The sequence below is a fragment of the Betta splendens genome, chromosome 1, assembly GCF_900634795.4.
Source record: "Betta splendens chromosome 1, fBetSpl5.4, whole genome shotgun sequence".
Taxonomy (NCBI): Eukaryota; Metazoa; Chordata; class Actinopteri; order Anabantiformes; family Osphronemidae; genus Betta; species Betta splendens.
This window is the reverse complement of record NC_040881.3, coordinates 12,007,658-12,031,067: the sequence shown is the minus strand read 5'-3', so window position 1 is coordinate 12,031,067 and position 23,410 is coordinate 12,007,658. Positions and strand designations below refer to the sequence as shown.

Sequence of the window (23,410 nt, the reverse complement as noted above, 5' to 3'; positions counted from 1 at the left end):
CCAGCTCCCTTAGTCACAGACACTGCAGTACACAAGGTTTTCACTCACTAAATGAATGGCTGAAACAGGAGAAGCATGTACAGCAGCTGCCAGACGATTGATATCATGGTTTCTCAAGTTTGTAAACTTTGTATTAAGATACTAATTTAACACCCTCAACCATCGTCACAGAGTTGACAGCTCCACAGAGGTGAAACACATGGGATGCTCCACCAGTCCGGCTGCCTCCAAACCATACTGCTTCACTTACATCCATGCTTATACTACTAAATTTTCAGATTTAGCTGTGTTGAACACCTCCAACACACAGGAACATTTACACACTCACACCCACACAAGCTCACCTCAGACTCTTTATAGTAGCGCTCTGGGATCTCATCGTAGGCAATGTCGACGAAGCACACTTCCCTCTCATTGTCCTTCAGCTCGGTGTCGAAGATCTGAAAACACAACACAACGGTTTGGCAGTGCTTGGTGCAGCCTCTGCCCCCATTCAATCAGTGTCCATGCATCTAAACACAACTCAGACATGTGTCCGCTCCGCTTCACCTTGCAAGAGATATGGTCATTTTTACTTAGATGTGGCCGAAAAATGACAACATGACTCTGAATACAGACTGAGACGTGATTATGTACTTGCCTACATAACCACTAGGGGGAGACCTAGCCTCACATCTGTGCCAATTAAGACTGCTTTATGTAGACAGTCAGCTGATGCAATTTGTGCTGGCAACACAGGAAACACATTCCTGCCAGCTGTTTAGGTATGAACTCTCTATTTCCATCACTTGATTTGCAAATGAATTCCTCAGTAGGCAGGAGCAACTTGTTAGCGCCTCACAGTTAAGCTAACTAGATTAACAATGTTAACAATTAATACACACCTGTTGTACAAATCAATATGTGCTGATGCTCTGCATATATGTAAGTTTCTGATGTGGTCACTTCATCACAGATGTCATCTCACTCATACAGACTTTCACATCTGTTCTTTCAGATGACATGACGTCTTTTAAAAGGTGAGGTTTCAAAGCCAGAGGGGTTTCAGTATAAGAGGGTCTGAAATGTGTTCGCTGCTGTGGATTTGTGTTTTTCTGGTGGTTCAAGTAATTTTAGGGAGGAAAACTTGAAAAAATAAATTGTTTACATGTTTAGTGCTGAATTGTGGATGGTGATTCTCTCTGTAACCATCCCTTTCCTTCCTTCCTCACATCCTCTGTGTTAACATCCTTTTAGGCAGCTGCTGTAGTCAGTTATTATTTTGTATAGGCTCATAAACACACACAGATATGCAACTAGAATCAGCGCATTGGGACTCATATCTGTTGTTTATAGGACATGTGTTGTACAAATTGTAAAAAATACTTAGCAAAAAACTATTCAAAACATGTCACGACATTCTTTATAGCAGACATTCTTATACAATTTCATAAAACATGCAAAGCCTTCTTCTCGTTTGCCCTTAAGATGTTATGCAATGCAGTGCAGCTGAATCACTGAATGGGTGACTCTGCTCATATCCACGGGGCTCTCAAAGTGTCAGATGTCTGAACAAAATCGTATATTTGGCTGCCACGACTGTAGATTCTGACGGATTTTAAGCGTTAAGTGCACCTGCTCCAGGCAGACGCGGGGGGTTAAATCTGATAAAGACGTTATGATCTGTAGCCATATCCCATCTAATCAGGGAAGTGCCAGGCTAACGGTGCGCGCCGACAGCCTGTCCATTTTCTGCTGCACTTTACAACTGCATGCAAATTCTTCGGAGACACATTAACACAGCTGAGCTAGGTTGGAAACAGTTCCTCCCTCATAAAATCCCCAAAACATGAAGACACAACATTCAACAACAAAACATTTAAAGTAATCTGACTGTTATTTTTACTGGTCAGACTGCATTCAGAAGAGAACGTGAGCGAGTGGGAAAACTGCTCGATTAAAACGAGACGTCCAACAAGTGGGCTGGTTTTTGGCACGCACTTAGGCCTTGCAGTATGTATAGCTGGCACCAAGCAGCAGCAGAACAGCACGGGAGGCTCTGTGCAATGGCTGGGCGGCCATTCTCGGGCTAGCATACGTCTGACGTGTGATAATGTGTTGGTGGGTTTTTCCATTTTTATGTCAGAGTGACAGGAGACAAGCAGCACTGCTCCCGAACAGATCTGTGTGGGAGTTACAGCCTCAACAATCAACTGGCCTGTGGGTTAATATACACTTAATATCAGCGTGGCGCATATGTCGGCTAATAAGGGAAACATAGGCGTATGACAGACAGACAGACAGACAGACAGACAGACAGACAGACAGACAGACAGACAGACAGCTCACGTTGTCATTGCATCCTTTGTTGTCCTCGTATTTCGTCTCTATGTGGATGGAGAACTTAGGTAGGAAGGAGCACTTCATGTGGAGAAAAAGGAAAACAAACAGCGTAAACCTCATAATCCTGTACATGGTAAAACTCCTTTATTATGAAAATAGGATTAGTTTTTGTTTATTTACACGTGGAAAAGATTAATCGGTAGCGTCTCTCACTAGCGGCATGTGAGTGAGGGCAGTTAGCTCGGCTGCTGCGTTTTTGTGAATTGTGTAATTTACTGTAACTAACCACTGCTCTATAACTTTCGACTGTCCAAATTCTGTATTTTCTCGTCCAAAGTGACATTATGCGAAACAGTTCTCTAGTCTTTTGCCTAAATAAAGATAAATAAAAGATAAATAAAGATATTCTGGACGTCTGTGTGCTTAAAGTGACTCATACATGAAACGCTCCCACATTAGACACAGAGAAAATATCAAGCATTGTGTCACTGTCACTACTTTCCCCTGACATCCCCGCACGCTAAAGCGGCATGAGTCACGCTGGCGACATTTCTGAAACGCTTCTAAGCTTAACAGCAGACACGTGCGTCTCCCAATGCCTCAGCTTGTCGCGTCAAAGCCTCGTGTTCCTTCGGCTTTAACGCGAGCCTGTAACTGGCTAGTAAAAAGAGAGAGTACTTACGGTATATTCTACAGACCAGCGGCGGTGGGGGACACGGGCATCAGGTCATAGCAGGGGGGGGAAACACAGAAGCACACTTATGAAAAACACATGCTACACATGCAGATGCTGCTCAGAATAAACATCTGCACCACTGTACTGTCGCTGCCACCATCTCCTCCTGAGTGACTCTCCGATCCAAAACGGGCCTTTCTTCTTATCGGCGTTGCTCAGGTTCTAACACCTCTCCCTCACACCGGGCTCATTAAAGCGTCCCAGAAACATGTTGTGGGCTCTGCAGCTGGGACCGCTGCGCCGCCGCCTTCGGCTCCCGCGTGCTCTTGGCAATTTAGAAAGCGAAGCTTATTCCACTCCAGCAATCCCAGTAAGCCTGTGTGGACTCAAGGCATCTGTTGCGCGGCACAACAGCCAACGCGTGTCGATAGCATCTCCCTCTCGCTCGGTCTGGAGCTGGAGCTGTTGTTTGGTAGGTCGGTTTTAAATAGATGGGACAAAAGTGCAGCACACAGCAAACCTGGACTGTTCGACTCATGCAGTGTTTTTATACCACGCCAACTCTTTAAGATTAATGTTTGCACCAACTGGTGAGTGCCGAGTAAACTGGTTGAGTGTAAAAACCTACTTTATCTGATCTGATCAGCTTCACATTAATTTGTTGGACAGATGAGCGAAGTTATTCCCTGCTGTTGTGTGTGTCTGCTCACCTGTTATGGTGTAAGGGTAGTAATTCCACGCTTTCTCCGTCACGTAGAAGATTTTCGGAACCACTGCTCGAGCCCAGCTGGGTAATTTACTGCGGAGAGACATTGAGGCAGACACAGACAGTGTGAGGGAGACATTAGAGCAGGAACGGGGGTGAAATTGCTTCCGCTACTGCAGCAATCATTAAAAACTTGTGAAAGGAAATCTAGTCAGAGCGCACAACATCGAAACTGAGGGACGATATGAAAAGACGCCTTCCAAGCTTTAATTCAGGGATGATGCTGCGAAGGCCCAAACATATTTTTCGGTAGATGGGTTTACTGCATCTCTTTGGTGCTGAACACATTTTAAAGGCTTTTTTTAGGCCAACCATGAAATGTAAACATCAACAAAATGACACAAATCTTATAATGATATGTTTTGTCGGTCTTAGTGCAATGCTGTCTGTTCAGAAACACAGTCTCCGTGTTCTCTCAGTTACTTACAGCACCGTTTTGCATTACATTGCATTTGCAAAAATGTAAAAGCCCTTCAACCGTCTGCAATGAGAACCATTAAAGTCGAGTAGTTCAACTAATGTTACGATGTTAAACCCTTGACCACTGCAGTCACAAACCCACTCAACTGCTACACTGCAGCCCAGATTAAAGCTCCTTTGCGCTTTAATGACACGCTGCAAATATGATACATAGAAGAACACCAGCTACTCGTAGAACCTCAGCCCAGTCCACATAACGTGTTCCGTTTGACCAGCCAAGCAGCATCCGAGCATCAATGTTTCACCGCCATGGTTCGCTAGTTGGTTTCCTTCTCCACAAATGCTTCTGAGGAGCAACAGTCCTCAAAGGCTCCACAGAACTTTAACGATGGCATTTTGATTAATCTGAGCGTGTTGCAACCATCTGCCCGGCTTCTTCTAAAAGGCTCCGTGTACGACTGCGCATGCACCTCTGAACTCAATCGCGGCACTGACAAATCCGAACTGCTGCTTAGACTGAAAACTTATTTACGAGCCACATGAGACGCACCAGTGCACAGCTTTTATTTTAGCCTGTGCCATTTGCACTTTCTTTGACAGACACTAAAACAGTTTCGTGAGGAGGACGAAAATGGCGCCCACTGCATCGTGATGACTGAGAATAAAAACAGCCTTCGACGGCTACATTGTGTAAATGTTGGCAGGCTCGCTCAGCTCCTCTCCCCTTCTGTGTGTGTGTGTGTGTGTGTGTGTGTGTGTGTGTGTGTGTGTGTGTGTGTGTGTGTGTCTCTCTCTCTCTCTCCCCTAACAAAAGAGACTGACACTCCTCCTACACCTCCATCTGTTGAATTCTCCCATTCCCTCCTTCCTCCTTCAAAGCGCTTTGCCAGTAGCTGCTGCGATGAGCCCACATTGCCAAGCGTGCGACTGTGGTGGGTGGACGCTCCGAGTTTTCACGCCAAACCCGTTGTTTGTATTCAGGAAAAAGTAGCCACACGCTGCTTTACCTAATATATCCAAGGAAGGGCAACACGTCATCTTTACTTGATTTACAAACACCAGCCCCTCTCTGCAGATGAAGGGAGGCTACTGAGAAAAAAGGTGTGAGGCTGATGTCCAGGTTGGACGGGCTCCGGCCCAATAGTAAAGTATAGCATGAGGCAGATTGCGAGGGCTAATGAGGTGGATGAAGCGTGACAGAACGAGTCCAGATTGGCTTTCCTGCTGATGAATCAGAGCTAAATGTTTAGTTTTTGAACGCCAGATGGTCAGAACAGAAATGATGGTAAAGTCATTCATTATTTTAATATTTAACATTAACGAACATGACTTCCCAATGCATCATCACAAGCCATAGTTTAAGTCAGGAGGATTGCATTTCTTCAACTAAGTCATCAAATGTGGGTGAGAAGCAAGTAAATAAGGTTCCCTCAGTGTTGACTATATTTCACAACAAAGCATCATATACATTAACCATAACTGCTTAAGTTACAATAGACACCCAACAAATGTTACAATTAGCAGGATTCAATTACTCCTGTTGAACCGGTGTGCAGAGATTCCTGGAATTCATTGGACACCTCTGCTGTTAAAACCCGAGGCTGCGCTGATTCCATAGCGTGAGCTGCTTGGATACCCGGCTTCGTTGTCTCCTCTCCTCTGCAGAGCATGCCTGCGCTGGCCCTACATAATTAGTTCCCTGGCATAGTGAACGCTGACACAGGTATTTGTGCTCAAACAATAGGCCCACAGCATCTGTATCTGTTCTCTCCCTTGGCCTTATAATGTTTCCTCTGTCCTTCTCTTGCTGTTTCTTTCCTGTCTTTCTGATGACAGGCAGACAGATGCTAGTCAGAATGAGATGCAGACTGTGTTAGTCTCATCAGTGAATTGTTCTTATACCATTACACTCTTAAAGCAGGCACACGCGCCACTGACCTGTTGAGGTAGACTCTTTTCTCTGTGAACTGTCCTTGGCCATGTGCCGGGTCTTCATAGGGTTCGTTCTGGACCACTTCCACGCCTTCCCCCCGGTCACTCTGCTCATGACTGTGCTTACTGATCATGTACAGCTGCCCAATCCGGTACTGGAACAGAAAACACAGACACACAAGTCCATGTCAAGCATTTGGGAAAATGTGAACGTCTTGTTACAGTTCGTCCCTCCGGCCTGCCGGGGGCGCTCTGGGTTTTGATTCAGTCCTGTCATCTGCCATCATTTCCTGTTTGCTTCCTGGGTGTAATCTGTGTAATTAGTGTCACCTGTGTTAACAGTATTTATGTACTTGTGTGCTGTCTTTGCTGGTTAGTGGGTGGATGTTCTCTGTGCGTTTGCCCTTGTTATGTATGCGTTTGTATGTTTGGTCATGAGTGCAGTGCTTCACGTGTGTAGTTTCTTTGACTTGGTTATTTTCACCTTGCCTTAGTTCATCCTAGTGTATATGTTAAGTTGTGTTTGTGTTATTAAGTCCCTTATGTTGAACGTTTATATGTGGGGTATGTTGTCCTGGTTCAGATGCTCTGAGTATCGGATGTCAGAACTAACTAGAATTTCTCCCTCTAAAGGTTTGCTTGTCAGCTGCTTTTTACCAGGACCTTAACACATTTGGGCCAAATCAAAAATGAATAAATTCCCTCAAGTCATTTCAAAGGTTGAAATGGGATCCAGCAAATGTGACCTTTGACCCTAAAGTTTTTGTTAATTTAAAGAAATACCCTCAATGCAAAGAAATAACACCAGAATGAGATAAATGTACAACCTGTAAAAATAACAACTGGACCGTGGAATTTACCTGCGTATCCCTGAAGAAAATAATTTTTACCTGTGTAGTTTTATTCATTTAGTTTTATTGTTTGTAATTAATAAGAAATAATTAAAAAAACAAAAAAAACAGAGTTAGGTCATGGCTGACTTGTATTTGTTGTAATCGTTGGTGACAAAAGTACAAAAGCCTTCCAATATTATTACATAGAGCAATTTTAGTTCTCAACACCCTATCTTGGCTTTTTTCAGGCAATAAATTGTGGCGTGTCTGCGTTTGATCTTTTTTTTCCTTGTTCTAAAGATTCTGTTCATGACAAAAGACCCAGAAATGAGCAATAGAGAGATGGAAAAGATTAAACGTTTTCAAAAGGAGAGCGAAAGAGCTGACAGGGAGCGTGAGAGTGGGGAACATGAAAAGGAAACTTTTAATGAGGAGGAGGGGCTAAAATTTAATCAAAGAGATTTCAGACGTCAGGTTAAAAGGGAAAGAAAATTTTAATGACAGTTGGTAATGTCTGGTAATGTTACAGGTGTGGACTAGGGACAGGCTGGTAATGCACTTCTTTACCCCACAAGTCAAAGTCCTGTATTTTCACTTCCCCTCTCCCTCTCTGACCTTTACCTGTCACAGCTGCTGGCTGAGCTGTAACATGCTGTCAGGGGGAAAATGCGATGTGCTCACCTAAAATAGCCCAGAGGGGGACTCGGAAACGTGTCAGCACAAAGCATGTGTTATACTGTGTCTGATGGATGCACCTTGTTTACAGGTATGCACTGAAACTGCTGTGTAAAGCCCTGCAAGTGATTAATGCAGGAACCACCACTATCAAAAACACAAACCCATCACTTATATAATCACTTATCGCAGTTCAATGCTCTTTACTATAAATTGTTCCTCTTAACAAGTTCCTTACTGTCAGATGAGTATAAACTATATTTCTTTAAAACTTAACTCATCACCAAACACCTTCTGTATTACGATACGACGCAGCACCTCGGCCCTGTTGTCTGTGTGGCGCTATTGAAAGCTTTCACTGACGGGGGCAGCGTCGTTACTACTCGCTTCCTCTGTATGCGTTAGCTGTGTAAGATGGTGGAGAAGAAAGGCGTCAGAAGTCACTGACCACATAGGCAGCATTTAAAAAAAGCTGAGCTGAGCTGAACAATTAAGAAGCAGCGTTAGTGTGTGACTGCTGCCTCAGTTAGGACACCGTACAAGCAGCGGGTGTATGTGAGGAGAAGTAATTTTCTTTACTTTTACAAAGCCTGATGGCAAATTTGAGAACCCATGTTACTTTATTTAGAAACAAAGCAATTAGTAAATGAGTAACTCTATCATTTAAGTTTCAGACACGAGAGGTGGACTGATGAGGTGACTACAGATTGGAGTGATACTGCAAGTAAAAGTGGTTTTGGTAAGTTTGGAAAAGACCAGACTTCATGTAAGAGAAATCTTGTTATTAGTAATTTATTTATTTATCATAAGTCAGTCAAGATTTTAGTCCTCTGCCTTGAGAGTCACTATATGACTGGGTACATTTATAATACATTTCCGACAGACAACCAAGGGGAAGTGAATGTTGTTCCTTTATAACTAGGTCAGAGCTGCAGAGATGAACATGTTTAGCACATCAGGTTACAGAGGCGGGACGGTGTGACATCAGCCACGTCCCACTCTAGTCACTTCATCATCAATGAGCTGCAGCGGTAATCAACATTAAAAAATATCAAGGACACGCCTAAGTATGTTATGTGGACTCCATATAAGGCCGGAGCAATTATGTGAAATGTTTCAGGGCACCATGACGAATGCGCTCATCCGTGGACAGGCCGCTCCAAATTAAGGGAAGGTTTGCACAACAACAAATAAAAGCTTGTCCTGACTGGGTGAAGGACCGTGTTGTTTTCCTCCAATGAAGCACAACAGGCAATCACGCTCCAGCGCTGAAGTACTACTCGCGCCAGGTTATGCCAGGTTGGAGATACTTAGCCACAGGTGGAGCATAATCAAATAGGATTGTGGTTTGTTTAGTCAAATATTCATCTGGGCTCTATGTGTGAAGTGTCAATATCAGCCAAGTGCTGTTGAGGGTTTATTGTCTGCTTTGTCTGAGTTTCGAGTGTCGTATTCAAATACCAAGGACTTGCCCTCACACATCTGACATGATTTAAATTATTCACACTTCAATAATAATTTCATTTTCAGACAAGTTTATTTCATCGTGTTGATGTGTTTCCATCTAAGTGTTACGTAGCGGGTGGCAACTTGTTTCATTTTCTGCAATTTCCGTGATAATCACATCACTGCTGGTCCAAAAACATCCCTAACAAACAACACAAGTCCGGACTCCTCATCATTTTACCATGAGAGAGTTGCAGGGAAGGTGAAGGAGGAAAAGGAAAAGACAAGATGGCATTTTTAAAATCCGCAAACTACAGTTGTGTTGCTTAAGGGCAAACTGAGGCCAAAGAATGAGGCGTAAAGAGGCCGAAGAGGATATGATGATGATGGAGTGAGAAGGAAAGAAACAGTAGATAGAGGTCATGATTAGCAGGCTGCACTGTGCTGTATATCACCTCGCAGTCAGGCCTCAGCACACAAGCAGTGGCGAGAGAGGCAGCTTATGTGAGGGAGAGCTGTTGAAAATGGGGGGAGGAAGGAGGCGGGGAGGAGTATGATCGCTCTCTGTCCACTGAGAGATGATCTCCCTTGTTATTCTGTGGCACAGCATCGCTCATCAAAGATATGAACCGCCCACATCTTCTGGCTTCGCTGGCTCAGTTAATGGCCTGGCTTTTAATTGAAACTGGACCCATGCTTCTGATGAAGATCAGTTGGAACAAAGGTCATTCAATGCACACACTTTAATGATTCAACCAAAATCCTCTTTAGTCGCTCAGTTTAAATATTTATGGATTCATTTCACAAATATTCTGCGTTAGTGCCAAATCTTATCTAATCTAATCTGTCGACAAACGATCACACATCAGCTTAAATCTAATAGCTTCTCATATCTTACTACAGGAAGTCATTATTATAAAAGCAGTTATTGGATGCACCCTCATTTTAGTGATGTGGAATCTACAAACTCGACTAATTGGTTAATTTGACTGAGGGCAAATGGTGTTTTATGAATGGGAATGAGAGCTACATTCACAAATCAGACAACGCTGCCATGCATCATGAGCTGAAGGACACGCTGAGAATACTCTCTACAGTACTGAAATCGCAAACAGATCCGGCTCAAGAAACTATAGACGCACATTTTACAAATAACTGTTTACTGTGATATTGTGGCTCTCACCATGAAGTCGGTGTAATCTTTGGTGCGTGAATTTGTTTGTGTTATGCGTTACGCCCTCACAGTTGTTTTGTTCCCCCAGTATCTGAATCTGCTGCTGCACATTTTTGCAACAGAGAAGCTCTTGTCAAGGTTCATGGTGGAGAATTTATCTTCAGAGCCAAAACAAGCTCACATGCCAACTTCGTACACTGTGTCGCTGCCAATACAGCGATCGATAAAGAAACGCAACACAAAACGAACAAGTGACTTCTGCAAATAAAGAAATTCTTGCAAGACATATTGTTGCAATATTAAGGTAATTTCTTACACATCAGTGAGGACATAATGCACCTCCTGTCACAAAGCAGCCAGACCAGCACAGCTTCATTTGAACGTCAGTGTGCAGTAACAGCTACACTAATAGCTCTGCTAATTACTGTGTTCTACTTGTAAAGGGCCACATTAATGTCTTATGGGGCCACAATGGCAGCACAACAGAGAACCCATTCTGTGCATGGTAAGTACTGAAACACTGACAACATGTAAGAACATCTTTAAAGGGGAAAAGAAACCTTTCCGGGTGCAGAGCTCATGTGATGTTAATTGCTCAATTTCCACCTGAAAGAGTGAAATAGCTCTGGAGATGACAGTGGAAGTGTAAAAATAACCCTGAGCTCACAGCTTGTATAATTGAGCTCAGTGTGCTTTCCTTGGTTACCGGGTGAATGGGCCTGTGTGGGAAGCAAGTTTTGCGCTATTATGATCACATGCCGGGGACCTGTGGAAAAGCGAGCAGAAGGATGTGCTGGTCTCTTATAAATAGCCATCTGAACAGCTGAGCAGCTGGGGGAGTTTCTGGAAGACAGCGAGCCCACACGGGATGCGCCGCACCACAACTCTGAGCTGGCAAGGATCGCTCAAACCAATCACATGATGTACAGCTCATGCCTGTGTTTGATTGGTCTCGATCTAGAAGATCTGGAAGTCGTTTAATGGGCACGTCGTGGCATCCACTCAAGCAAACAAACAAGTAAATCAAATTCTGGGGAAACTGTGACGCTCAAGTCTGAAGTAATCAGCTTTTACCCGTCACACCCTCACAAGGCCTCCATAGTGATGAATGGCTGCATCGACTATTGGAGCAGTGAGGATGAACAGAGATGCAGTATCAGACCAGACGGATTAAACCACTATCAGGAAACGTGATGAGCATGTTTCTGCCGCCTATTGCTTTTGTTGCTAAACCCTTTTGTAACTTTTTCAGCTGATCCATGGACCTGAAGAATCAGGTGTGCACAGAGGACTGTGCATGGTGCTGCACCTGCATGGAGAATGATGGAGGCACAATGTGACATAAAAGCACCTCATTAGGAACAAGCGTACAGTACCTGCCATGTACAGTATGGCCAGCGTCTCTCACACAAACACAAACACACACACACACACACACACACACACACACACACACACACACACACACACACGCACGCACACACAGGCAACCTCCTTCCCCGGTCATATAATCAACTGTGGCAACGTGACAGCACCAGGCTGCTCTCTGCAGATAAGATTATTCTTCAGTTGTAGTCAGTCAATAGGTGGACGAGAAGTGCGATTGGTGCTTGTTAATGCAAGAGAGCGCCAGAGGAGAGAAAAGACAAATTAACAAGGGAGAAAATGATAATAAAGTCAGCGGCTGAATGAGTGAGAGGGGAAGAGGCAGAGACAAGTTATCAGGCCGGTCCAGCTGCACTGTGCACCGTAAAACGAGAAATCAATGGGCACAAGTAGCTAAATCTTCCACCATAAAAAGCCTCCTCCTTCCCGTCGGCCTGTGAGCGCACGTGATACGCAACAGGACTCAACAGAGAGCGATGGGTGCGAATGCACTGAGAACGTGCGCTACAGTTTGGAAGCAAACATCCAGACATTTACGACGTAGGTACGAGGTGCGGAGTCTTCCACACGAAGCACTCATCAGCATTCTCATCAGCACCACTTGGACCCGAGCGCTGCTTTTTTAACAACTGGCCTGTTTTTCTCCTCGGCAACAAACAAGTCCACCACGTTTTCTGTCCTTTTCACAGTTTAAGCCACTATTTCATTGACTCTATTCATTAAAAAATCACTAGACGGGAAGTGGCTTCAATTACTCCAATGAGCTCAGGCTAAGAAAGACTGATGTCGAAGGCCTTTGAGAGAAAGATGAATGCAGGCAAGTGGCAGGTCAGATGAATTCATACGTAGCTGCTTTCAGGCTTCAGTGGGGTTTTATTACTGAAGTTAAATGCTCAGGTAAAGGACACTATGCAACAGTTTTGAGCAGCAGTGCTCAGTAAAATAATTTCCCCTTTCAGGTTCTGAGGCCACAAACAAATTTGTTTGCCAAACCAATAATGTTCAGGTAACAGTTAGTGAATGAGCTGTTGGTCTTAAAGCCTTAATGTCAACTGCCACCTGGTTACTCAGTGACTTGTACACGGCTTCTGGTAAAGTTGCTTCATAAACAAACAGAGAAAGAGACGGTGGGGGTAAGTTTGTCTTTAATGTTGACGTGGGAGAAGGTGAACAGACATGATGGTTACAGCTGAATATTTAGGATTAAATACTGTAGTAAACCTAAAGAACAGGACAAACAGGAAACACACATGGAGTCTCATGAGAAAAGTCTGTTCGATTTGAATGATTCCAGCTCAGCGGTAAATTATGATTCAGCTTGTGGGAGAATCAAAAAGCTAAAAACATTCACCTATATCACCCATAAAACCACGCAGCAAGAGGGTTTAAATCTTAATATCACATAAAACAAGGAAGGCAACAGAAAAGCAGAGCCTCAAGCACATTATGAAGAAAAACGTGATGTAAATGTGACAAAATGTAAAATGGATGAGTGAGAGATGGGAAGACTGGGCCTCCCAAAAACAAGAGGAGCCCAGCAGAGGGCTAGATAATGGACCAGAGACTGAGGCTGCAAACAGAGAAGTGACAGGAGCGACGGGGCGAAGAGAAGTTTGAATGACAGTCGGCACAAAATTAATGCTGGTAAATGAATGCGGAGAGAATATCTGAGGAGGGTGCGCTGCATTAGGGCGCCAACAGAGTGAGAAAGTAGGGGCTTCGTGCAGAAACAGCGAAATATTCAAAAAGATGAGCGATGGCGATCTGAATAAAGCATGAGGATGTTACAGGGGAAAACTAAGCCCTGCACAGGAAGTAGACTGCTCCCAGCTCCCTCCTCACCCACAGGCCAACGCAGGGACTGTAAATCCCCCGAAACTCGAGAGCGTGTAAACAAAGCATCAGCCTGGTCCGGCAGAGGGAGGACCAGCCTACACACACACACACACAGACACACGCACGCACGCACGCACACACACACACACACACACACAGGAACGCATACACACACACACACACACACACACACACACACACACACACACAATGGAAACCCTGTCAACGCTCTCGATCACTGCTACAGTTTAAAAGTCACAGTCACATTTTATACGATCCGTCTCGTGTCCATCTGCTGCCGGATGGAAGTCACTCACAACGTGTGCTGGAACACAGTGAGCCACCAGCTCAGAACACGCAGTGCCCATCAATCAGCATCACGCACCGAGCTCATCGTTCCCATGTGAGACAGCTTCTACCTGTGGATCCGGCCTAAACTGTTGACTTTTTCAGGTTTCGCTTCTGCCTTTTCTCGGGGCAGACGCGCTTCACGTCACCCTCTACTTTACTGCTCACTGCTCTTCATTAAGATTTTGTTGTTTCCTTCCAACAAGCAACAAAGATGAAACTGGGAAGTAAATGGCGTGCGGCGAAGCTGTAATTCTGTCAATGCACCCGATGAAACTAAACGAGCAGCAATGATCTTGTCATTTTACATTTTTATCTCATTCCGCCTTTAATTCCCTTTCGCTGTCTAACTGTAACTATCACTCCTGTCACTGCTCCGCTGTCGCCTCCCTGGCACCTCTAATATGTCCTTTCGCTTTTCTTCTCACTCCTCATTTAATTTTCCTTTCGCTCCATGTCCCATCTGGAGCCTTGGACTTTCAGCATGCTTTCATTTTCACACATCCAAGTATTCTGTTTTCCTCTCTCCAGTGTCACCGTGACCGCAGAGCGGTCCACTTCCTCCTAAGTGATTCCGGCATAGTTTCTCACTGTTTGCTGGCTTTAATTTGTAATAGCTCTGAAGGAATACACCTGGTCACCAGAAGCCCTTCCTGCCTGAGCTCGCTGAGCACGGCGCTGCCAGCTCGGCTGCAGCTTGGAGACAGAAACACAGACGGATTCCTTGTACCCTGTTGCATCGCACCCAGCCATCTGTTTTTACATGCTGCGCCAGCGCTATGAAATCTGTGTGTGTGTGTGCGTGTGTGTGTGTGTGAGCAGGTGTTAATGAATGTAGCCGCTCAGCGCAGGAGTGCAGGTGAATGTTTTCCAGCACGCAGGGAGCTTGTGAATGGTGGAGTAGGAGAGTGAGCGAACATAACTTAGATGAAAAGGTCACGATGGGTGAAAGCAGCTTTGATGGGAATCCCCGCTGGGATGTGTGTGTGTGTGGCGGCAGCAGGGCAGCTACGGTGCTATTTTTAGCCGCACTGGTTGAAGTTCGACTTCATCATCAGGGACTAAGGACGACCAATTACCCGGCCTCCTCCTCTGTTCCTTCCCCTCGTCTGACTCCACTTCCCGCGTGTCTTGTTCTGTCCTCTCATCGTGCGTTTCCTTCCCGGAGACTCATGCTTCATCACCGTTACTCGAGGTGTTTCGACAGAAGGTGAGTGAGTCAGACAATTCTCTCTACACTGGCTCAAAGTTAAAGCCAATTAAGACTGTGTGGTCTCATGAGTTTTCCTGTGTTCATTATCTAAACTCCGGGTCTGTATGTGCACGGCCAGCTGTGCACACAGTTTATTATCAGCGGTGAAGGCCGGAGGCTTTCAGACAGCCACAGACGGCCGGACATCCTCTTAGAAACAAACTACCGCACATATTCACAACTTTGTTCACCCCGTCAGACGAGTGAAGAAGGAGCCTGCCAGTGTTACCAGTAATGTGTAAAGCACACATTATATTGTGCTATTTGGATGTTAGACAGCTTTGTTGGTGTGTGTGTTGATAAAAAGACGTGTGAATTTTCCACACTTCCAAGAATATGAGTCCAGTCAGTGATGTCATTGTTGTCAGTGACCACGAAAAAACAATAACAGATTTCCAGCGTTTTCTTAAACTTGAACTTTCTGTAGATTTAAGACATGTGTGTGTCAAGGAACAAGCTTTTACAAGCTTCATCACCTGCAGTGTAACTAACTTCATGGCATTGGTTTAGCAGAAAAATAGGTGGTAAGGAAGAAGAAGAACCTTACAACTGGTACAGTAGCAACTCATCGCTGGCGTTTGCTTCGAACAGGTCCGGTTTCAGACTTGTCTGCTGGGTTGTTCACCTCGTACTCCAGCAAAAGTTGGAATTAAGAAATCAGGCTTCAGCGTTCAAATCTGACCGTACACACCACACGCGCCCTCTCCCGCTATCTCTGTCCATCCACTGACGTCCACGTCGCCCTCTGCTGGCCGCTGCATACTGGCGTCACTGTGCACGCTGGCGTAATTGTACACAAGCTGATGACATTTTATGCATGAAGCTCCATGATCTGTGACGCTCCACATCCATTTCTACAATCTCACTACCTGGCTAATGTAAACCTGCTAATTCAAACCTCTGGCACCAGAAGGGGGGAATCTAAACCAGTTCACAGCTATGAAGTAAACTGTCACGCCAGTCTGTTAAAAGGTGCAGGAGGATTTAAATGTTATTGTGCAAAGCTTTTAGAAAAACCACCAGCTTCTGCTTATGGTTCAGCGTTAACACCCACAAAGCCCCGTTCTTTGGAAGGAATTCAGTTTTCCTCTTAATGAAAGCTCTGGGGTCACACTCTCAGGCGCCATGTTGCCATAAATCCTAAGCCTCAATCGCTGCAAGAAAGGCTGTGCATCAAAACACTGTCACTAAACGACACGCGGAAACAATTCCGATCAAATCTGAAGCTGACGACTCGCTGATGAGCAGCACGTGCAGCTGTGCGAACCTCCTGCTTGTGCAGCTTCATCCCGACGCGTCCCCGATGAAACGTCCACGGAGCCGTGCAGCGCGGAGATAAGGGGACGACGCACCCGTTAAGGCAAATTCTCTCACACATTCCCATCCACGGCGCCGCAGCCGCGAGGACTGTGTGGCGCTACCAAGGCAACCAAAACACACGGGCTAATTATAGTTATAGCTGGTACATAGGGTCCTACAGTACTGAGGCACTCTCACGTGGCCACACAGCAGCCGGGTGGCTCATCTTCAACAAGCTGCTCATGGAACTACTTACTTTAGTGTGTCAGTAAATGAGCATAAGGGGAAACTTAAACACACTCAACCCTATGCTAAGTATGCAGACGTGAGTGTGTGCGTGTGTGCGTCCTGTTCTGAATTGCTCTCAGCATTTGCTGTGTTGCCGAAATCTAGACACAGTTTATTCCATCAAATCTAATTTAAGGCTCTAGAACGAAATGTGGGAACAAGGTCGTAGTTTTAACATAATTCATAATATCAATATTGCTTCACGCTGAAAACGCTACCACCGCCTGTGGGTCACCTGTCTGTTTTCTAGTTGCCTCCCTTTAGCTTGGGCTTCCTCCATTTCCATATTAATCTATCCGTTCCCTTTTTGAACATTCATGGTGGACAACACCTTCCCATGCACCATTAGTCACCTTATGATGTATGCGCTTTGTTCTTTACTGCCTGGTCAAGTAATTCTGACAACTCGTGACTCATTTGACAAGTCATCCACCTTAAAATAGTTTCTAGCCCGAGGCTGTGGTAACAGGCATCTATAAATACACCACAGGTAATGAGGAAGCAGAAAGGGAAAAGCTGGCTGTGAGACGCTGCGTATGACTGTAGGTTTGATTAGAGCAAAACAACAAAAAGACCAGCGCATTATTCATGTCTATTTATATTCTGCATATTTAACTGAAGACTAATAGGAAAGCTGCCACTGAACAGAAGTATCCAAAGCACATTTACTGTGTTACAAATGTGCCATTCCTTTAAACGCAAAATGCTCTACACAGAAATTTTAGGCTAAATGAAGTCTGTCTGCACAGACAAACAGCAGAGACACATTCTCTGGCTGTCAGACAACTACCGCAAGCAGCTGAGTGCTCTGTCCTGTAAATGCTCATCACTGTGCAGAAACATGTACACACAATGAGCAAAATGAACCTCGGGACTCAGTCAGACAAGCAATTACAGAAGGAGGAACAAAAGAGGAATTTTGCACGTCACATGACAAATGCGGGTTTGCTAGTGGCTGTAACCACTTGGGTTACAGACACACTTCAGTACCTTGGACAGCTACAAATATCTCAGAGGGGTAAGAGGCATTAGGGCTACTGTACTGAACGGCCATTACGTTCAATTCAATACAATTGTATCTATATAGTGCCAAATCACAACCAAGTTATCTCAAGACACTTTACAAGACCTTACACAACTAAACCCAAAAAACCCACATACAGCAAGCCTTTAATTATAATTAATTACAATTTAACAGCAACAGGGGAGAGAAAAAACTCCCCCTCGTTAGAAGAAGAAACCTCCAGCACAACCAGGCTGAATGTGAGTGGCCATCTGACTTTAAGGTACTGTATCTGAATATACATCCTTTCAGTATCGTTTGCTTGACTAAAACACACCCACACGCATGTATACATGGACGCACACATGCACACACGCACACACACACACACACACACACACACACACACACACACACACACACACACACACACACACACACACACACACACACACACACACGTCCCTTTGATTGCTCGGCCGTTAGGAGATGACCTCCGAGAACCAGCAGTAATTTGGTCTAGCTGCATAGTGGATTACAAATTTGAATGGACTGACAATAATTAGAATCACAGAGCTCGCCACTGTGAATCTAATTCTGTTTCAATTAGGCTCAAGCCTTGACAGATGCAGAATGCAGCCAAACCGAAAGCCTGAATCCTACAGACGCACCAGCCTGAATAATAGATTGACTGAGCAAATCAGGCAGAACGTGTCTGCATAGGTTTTGTCTGGCTTCCTCTCAGAGCAAACATGAGACAGGTGTTAATGGTCATGTACTGTATCTATATGTCAGCCCTGTGAAAGACACAGAATGTTCAGCAGTGGATGTTTACAAGGAAGAAACAACAAATTAGGGATGCGATAGACTGCCCCTAGTGGCCAGCCTTATTGATTGATTGATTGATTAATTGACTGATTGATTGGTTGAGGGGCGGCACGGTGGTGCGGTGGGTAGCACTGTCGCCTCACAGCAAGAAGGTTCTGGGTTCGATTCCCGGAGGCGGCCCTGGTGCCTTTCTGTGTGGAGTTTGCACGTTCTCCCCGTGTTTGCGTGGGTTCTCTCCGGGTTCTCCGGCTTCCTCCCACAGTCCAAAGACGTGCATTAGGTTGATTGGCTTCTCTCCATTGCCCGTAGGTGTGAGTGTGTGTGTGAATGGTTGTCTGTCTATGTGTTGCCCTGCGACCCATCCAGGGTGTACCCTGCCTCTCGCCCGTAGCCAGCTGAGATAGGCTCCGGCACCCCCGTGACCCCGCACTAGGGAGTAAGCGGTTAAGAAAATGGATGGAGGGATGGATGGATGATTGGTTGATTGATTTATTCTACTAAATGTAAATGTTGGATTCCTTCACGCATATATCAAATGTCATCTAAATGACGGTTGTTGATAACACAGACACTTCTTTCTTCACGCTTACATGATCCCAGTGGAATATATCCTCACAGATGAGTGTGGAAAAACGTGATGGGTGGGGATCTCGAGGAGTCCATGGGTCAAATGAAGATATATTCTCTTATATTCTCACAATATAACAGAACATACTGTATAGCAGAATCCCAGACAGTTTAACATTGAAGGAATTTTAATTGAAACTGTACAGTTCAAACAAGAGTCCATAGAAAAAACTCGAGGGGCTGCAAAAACATTCAAGGCCGACTGCATTGTTGAAATGTCTGCAAACTATGTATGTGTCAGATTCATTTATCATTTAATCAATTATCTCATGCACATATTTTGCAATCTAATAAGTCTAATAAGCAAATTATATCATTGCAATACCACTTTAAACATAAAGACGGGGAAAGTTTTACAATGAAGATGATAAACAATTAAACTCAAAGTAAGATAGAATAGAATAGAATAGAATAGAATAGAATAGAATAGAATAGAATAGATATATTATATATATTTAATATATGTCATTGAAAAGCTAAACATATATTTAGGTTGACAAACTGTACAGTTAAATGTAATGAATTTGCTTAAATTCACCACTGAACATCTTTTAAATTGGTTCTGCATTAACAGACCTCATTGAAAACGTCTTTACCTACACACCTACACTGTTCACAGGGCAGCTCATTAAAGTCAGCTCAAATTCACAGGGTTCTTAAGTGTCTGAGTATTTTATGGAATAAAGTGGAGTGCAGCCTATAAAACAAAAACGCAAAACCAGATTGTTTCATTTGATTTAACAGGAACTGAATAGCATCTGGACCATACACTATTAAAAAATGACATTTAAAGGTAATACTCTTATATTTCTTCACTGGTGCAGCTGGAGCTTGATTTTTATGTTAAAGAGATTCCACTAGCTTCTGTAAAAGGGCAAGAGGGAACCCACTAACGTAATGAATGTTCTATGACGTGCTGGACTGGACCATGGCAGCAACGCATTCTCAAGCCGGAAGAATTGTGGAGAGTCAGCTTTTTTATTTCAACAAAGAAGACACCGTATGTCCAACGCATGAGAAGCAGTGCAGGACAAGCTGTTTCTAACAGGACTAGGTACCAACCTCTGAGCTCTGATCAGCTCTGATCAGCTCTGATCAGCTCTGATCAGCCTGGCCCACTGGAAGTGTAACAGAAGCACGGACAAATCAACCAAAGAGTGGAGAATGAAAGGCCTGAAACTCCAGAGACAGGGAAAGCATAGAAATGAGCTCAGTTGGCAGAGTATCAAAATGGCTGCCCAAGCGTTTCCCCCCCCCCTCTTTCTTTCTGCCTGTGTTTCTTTTGAAAGTTCCTGGAAGCAAAGAATCGCTTGATTTATCAGGAACTAACTAACTGGATGCTGATGGACATTGCTGTGGTAATAGTGATGGTGAAAGGTCAGAGGTGAACAGAGGTACCACAGAGTCTCATCAGAGAGGTGGCGGATTAATGGCATTTGCATAATCAGAAATCAGAAGTGAGGAACAAACTTTTAGGTCAGCAATGAAAAACATCTGCTCTGTGAAGTGAGTTGGTGCCATGTCATGGCCTTGTGCCACTGTCATCTACATTCTTCCACTTTAAGTCAGCAAGTATTTTCAGCCAGTAAGTATTTTTGGACTGAAAATGTTAAAAACAAGAACTCATTCCAACACTGAGTCACACAAGTTCGTCATCATGGCTGAGAGGTTAGTTATAATTTGTTTAGTAGCTCCATGAATCAACCTTTATTATTATTACAATATCAACATTGTCCAAAATGAAAATATGTTTTATACGCCAAATCGTGCAGCAAAGATAAGCAACATCCATTCCCACTAAAGCGTGTGTGTGTGTGTGTGTGTGTGTGTGTGTGTGTGTGTGTGTGTGTGTGTGTGTGTGTGTGGCCAGTGAGCACACAGTCGTACTGCTGAGTAAGAAAATAAACTACGTTCACACGTTAAGCTGACCAGTGTTTCCCCAGTGATTCACGGTGGGTAAGCACTGGTCATGTGACCAGCATTATCTCCGCACATGCTGGTCATGAGGCGGTCATGTGCTTGACGGGGCAACTACTGGCCATTAGGCTAATCCGCCGCACCTTTACAAACACCAGCAAGGCGGCGGCGTGTCTCCCGGCCTCTGCTCAGCGCTTTGGCCTGCACATTTCTTTGCACTCGCTGCCTCCTCCTGCCCCACAAAGAGTGGCATTAGAGGCCGCGGAGGTGATGAAGTACTTGGAGCTCCGCTGCGATATGACTGACAGCGGGAGAGGGGGCCGCTGCTGAGCGGGTTACTACTGGAATTAGGGGATTAAAATGGACTGCAGGGGATTTCTTTTTCACTTCCTTGAAAAGTGTAACTTGGCGCCTGTCGAGCATCTGTGTGTGTGTGTGTGTGTGTGTGTGTGTGTGTGTGTGTGTGTGTGTGTGTGTGTGTGTGTGTGTGTGTGTGTGTGTGTGTGTGTGTGTGTGTGTGTGTGTCGGAGGGAAAGAGCGGCAGCAGAGGGAGCGACAGAAGAATGAGGAGCTGCTGCCAGCGCAGGCAGCCAAGACCAGACATTTTAGTTCTGCTGTATTACTTGAGAGACATTTATTACTTAATGGCTGTCTGTGCGATCGAAGCCACTTCTACAAAAGGAAGCGCCGGTTGCCGATGCGAAGCTCTTTGTATTTGTATGGGCATAAACGCTCACGCCAGTCGAGTGCGCGCTTGTTTTCAGACGGACGTTCCACTGGCAGGAGCTGCTTGTTTATCCAGATGAAAAGTACTGAGCGTAATCTTATTCATGCGGCGAATCTGGACACAAAGACGCCACCGAGACTCGCTGATCAGGCATGGAGATAAAACGCTGCGTAGTGTTGTTTGCTCTTTACAACTGCTCACAGACTGAAGCATCGCTAGCGCCACAGAGGCGAACGATAGTCATGTTCGCGGAAGGTGGTGACAGGAAACCGGCTCGTCCCAACTAGCAGCCGTCCCAGATGTTTGCACAGCTTCAACACCGCTGACCAAACTGGATAACTGCTCCGTGTACATTTCCACTAAGTAGAACCTCCAGGAACATACCAGCACCATTGGGTTTTTCCACCTTGTTGAGGCAACAAGAGGAAATAAAGACGACTCAGCTGCTTAAATGCCACCGGTACAGTTTACTGAGGAACTAAAGGCTTGTGTCCGACCTGTGACTGCATCAGAGCTGGAGCAAACGCGAGGGTTCACTTCTGAACAGTAAAACATCTGCTTAGTCTTTTTGGTTAAAAATTAGCCACACATCATTTTTTAAAGCTTATAATTATATTAGGTTATGAACAATATACCCTCATATAACAACAATAACAGCATTTGATTGACTTTCCACTCCCAAAAGTTGCCAAAATAATAATAACAGCCCCTGTGTACTGAACTGAGGCCTATTCGGTGTTTCAGACCACCTCAGTTTGGCGCCACCCGTGCTTTAAACAAATAACTTCCTCTCAGTCGTGCCTCGTCAGAGCAGCTGGAACTCATTGCTCTGGGCCTGTTTTTCCATCCATCTGTACCTTCCTATGAAGGAGAGTCTGTGGATCTGTAACAAACAGAAGGTAGGCTGACAAGATATAAAGCAATCAACACATGTCTTTAAGGGCTTCACCACAATGAATAAAGACAGATCAGCACTGCTCCGGTGTTCTTAAATCTACTGGTGCCATTTAGAGCGTTACGTCCCCCAATGTCCCACTGCACGAACCAAACCCCTCTGTGACGAACGTGAAAGACTTCACAGCAACAGTAAACAAGCAAAGGCAAAAGCTCCTCTGTTCAGGCCTCTCGAGCGAAGCTCTCAAAAATATGCACCTCAGTCCGCGTCGCCTCCCACTGACGTCAAAGCCCTATTAAGGCCAAAGCAGCCCAGCAGCAATGCCTCACTTCCCCCACTTATTTCAAGGAAATCATTGCGCTTTTTCCAAAATATCTCCACTGTTGATACTTGGCCAGTGTGTGTGTGTGTGTGTGTGTGTGTGTGTGTGTGTGTGTGTGTGTGTGTGTGTGCGATGACATCACTAGGGGAGAAGAGGGGATAGAAGTTGGAAGGAGATGGTGTTTGGAGTTAGAGACAAGACAGAGCCATATTGTATTAATTACCCAGCAACACGCTGGAAAGGTTAAACGCTGGTTTGGCTCAGCTTTACTACTGGCTCATTCCTTCCTTTGCTTCTCCGTCAAACTAACAGAGGCTCCCGCCAACAATTTATCTCAGCCTCGACATCACAGACATCGTTTCCTCACGTTTTCTTTTGTTTAGTAGACACAAACGTGACAAAACGAATTTAAACTCACAACTCGCAGGCCAGCGTTTG

General features: G+C 44.8%; 1 protein-coding gene across 2 annotated transcripts in view; it reads right to left on the bottom strand.

Moving 5' to 3' along the window:
• LOC114853167 (cytoplasmic phosphatidylinositol transfer protein 1) overlaps positions 1–23,410 on the bottom strand; it is a 41,760-nt gene that overhangs the window by 5,494 nt on the left and 12,856 nt on the right. For both annotated transcript variants that reach the window (XM_029146210.3, XM_029146218.3), the window contains exons 2-6: positions 6,123–6,271; positions 3,709–3,797; positions 3,005–3,012; positions 2,329–2,400; positions 345–440 (exon numbers count right to left, since the gene is read on the bottom strand). In XM_029146210.3, coding sequence (XP_029002043.1) covers positions 345–440; positions 2,329–2,400; positions 3,005–3,012; positions 3,709–3,797; positions 6,123–6,271 — 414 coding nt within the window. The remainder of the gene's footprint in view (positions 1–344; positions 441–2,328; positions 2,401–3,004; positions 3,013–3,708; positions 3,798–6,122; positions 6,272–23,410) is intronic.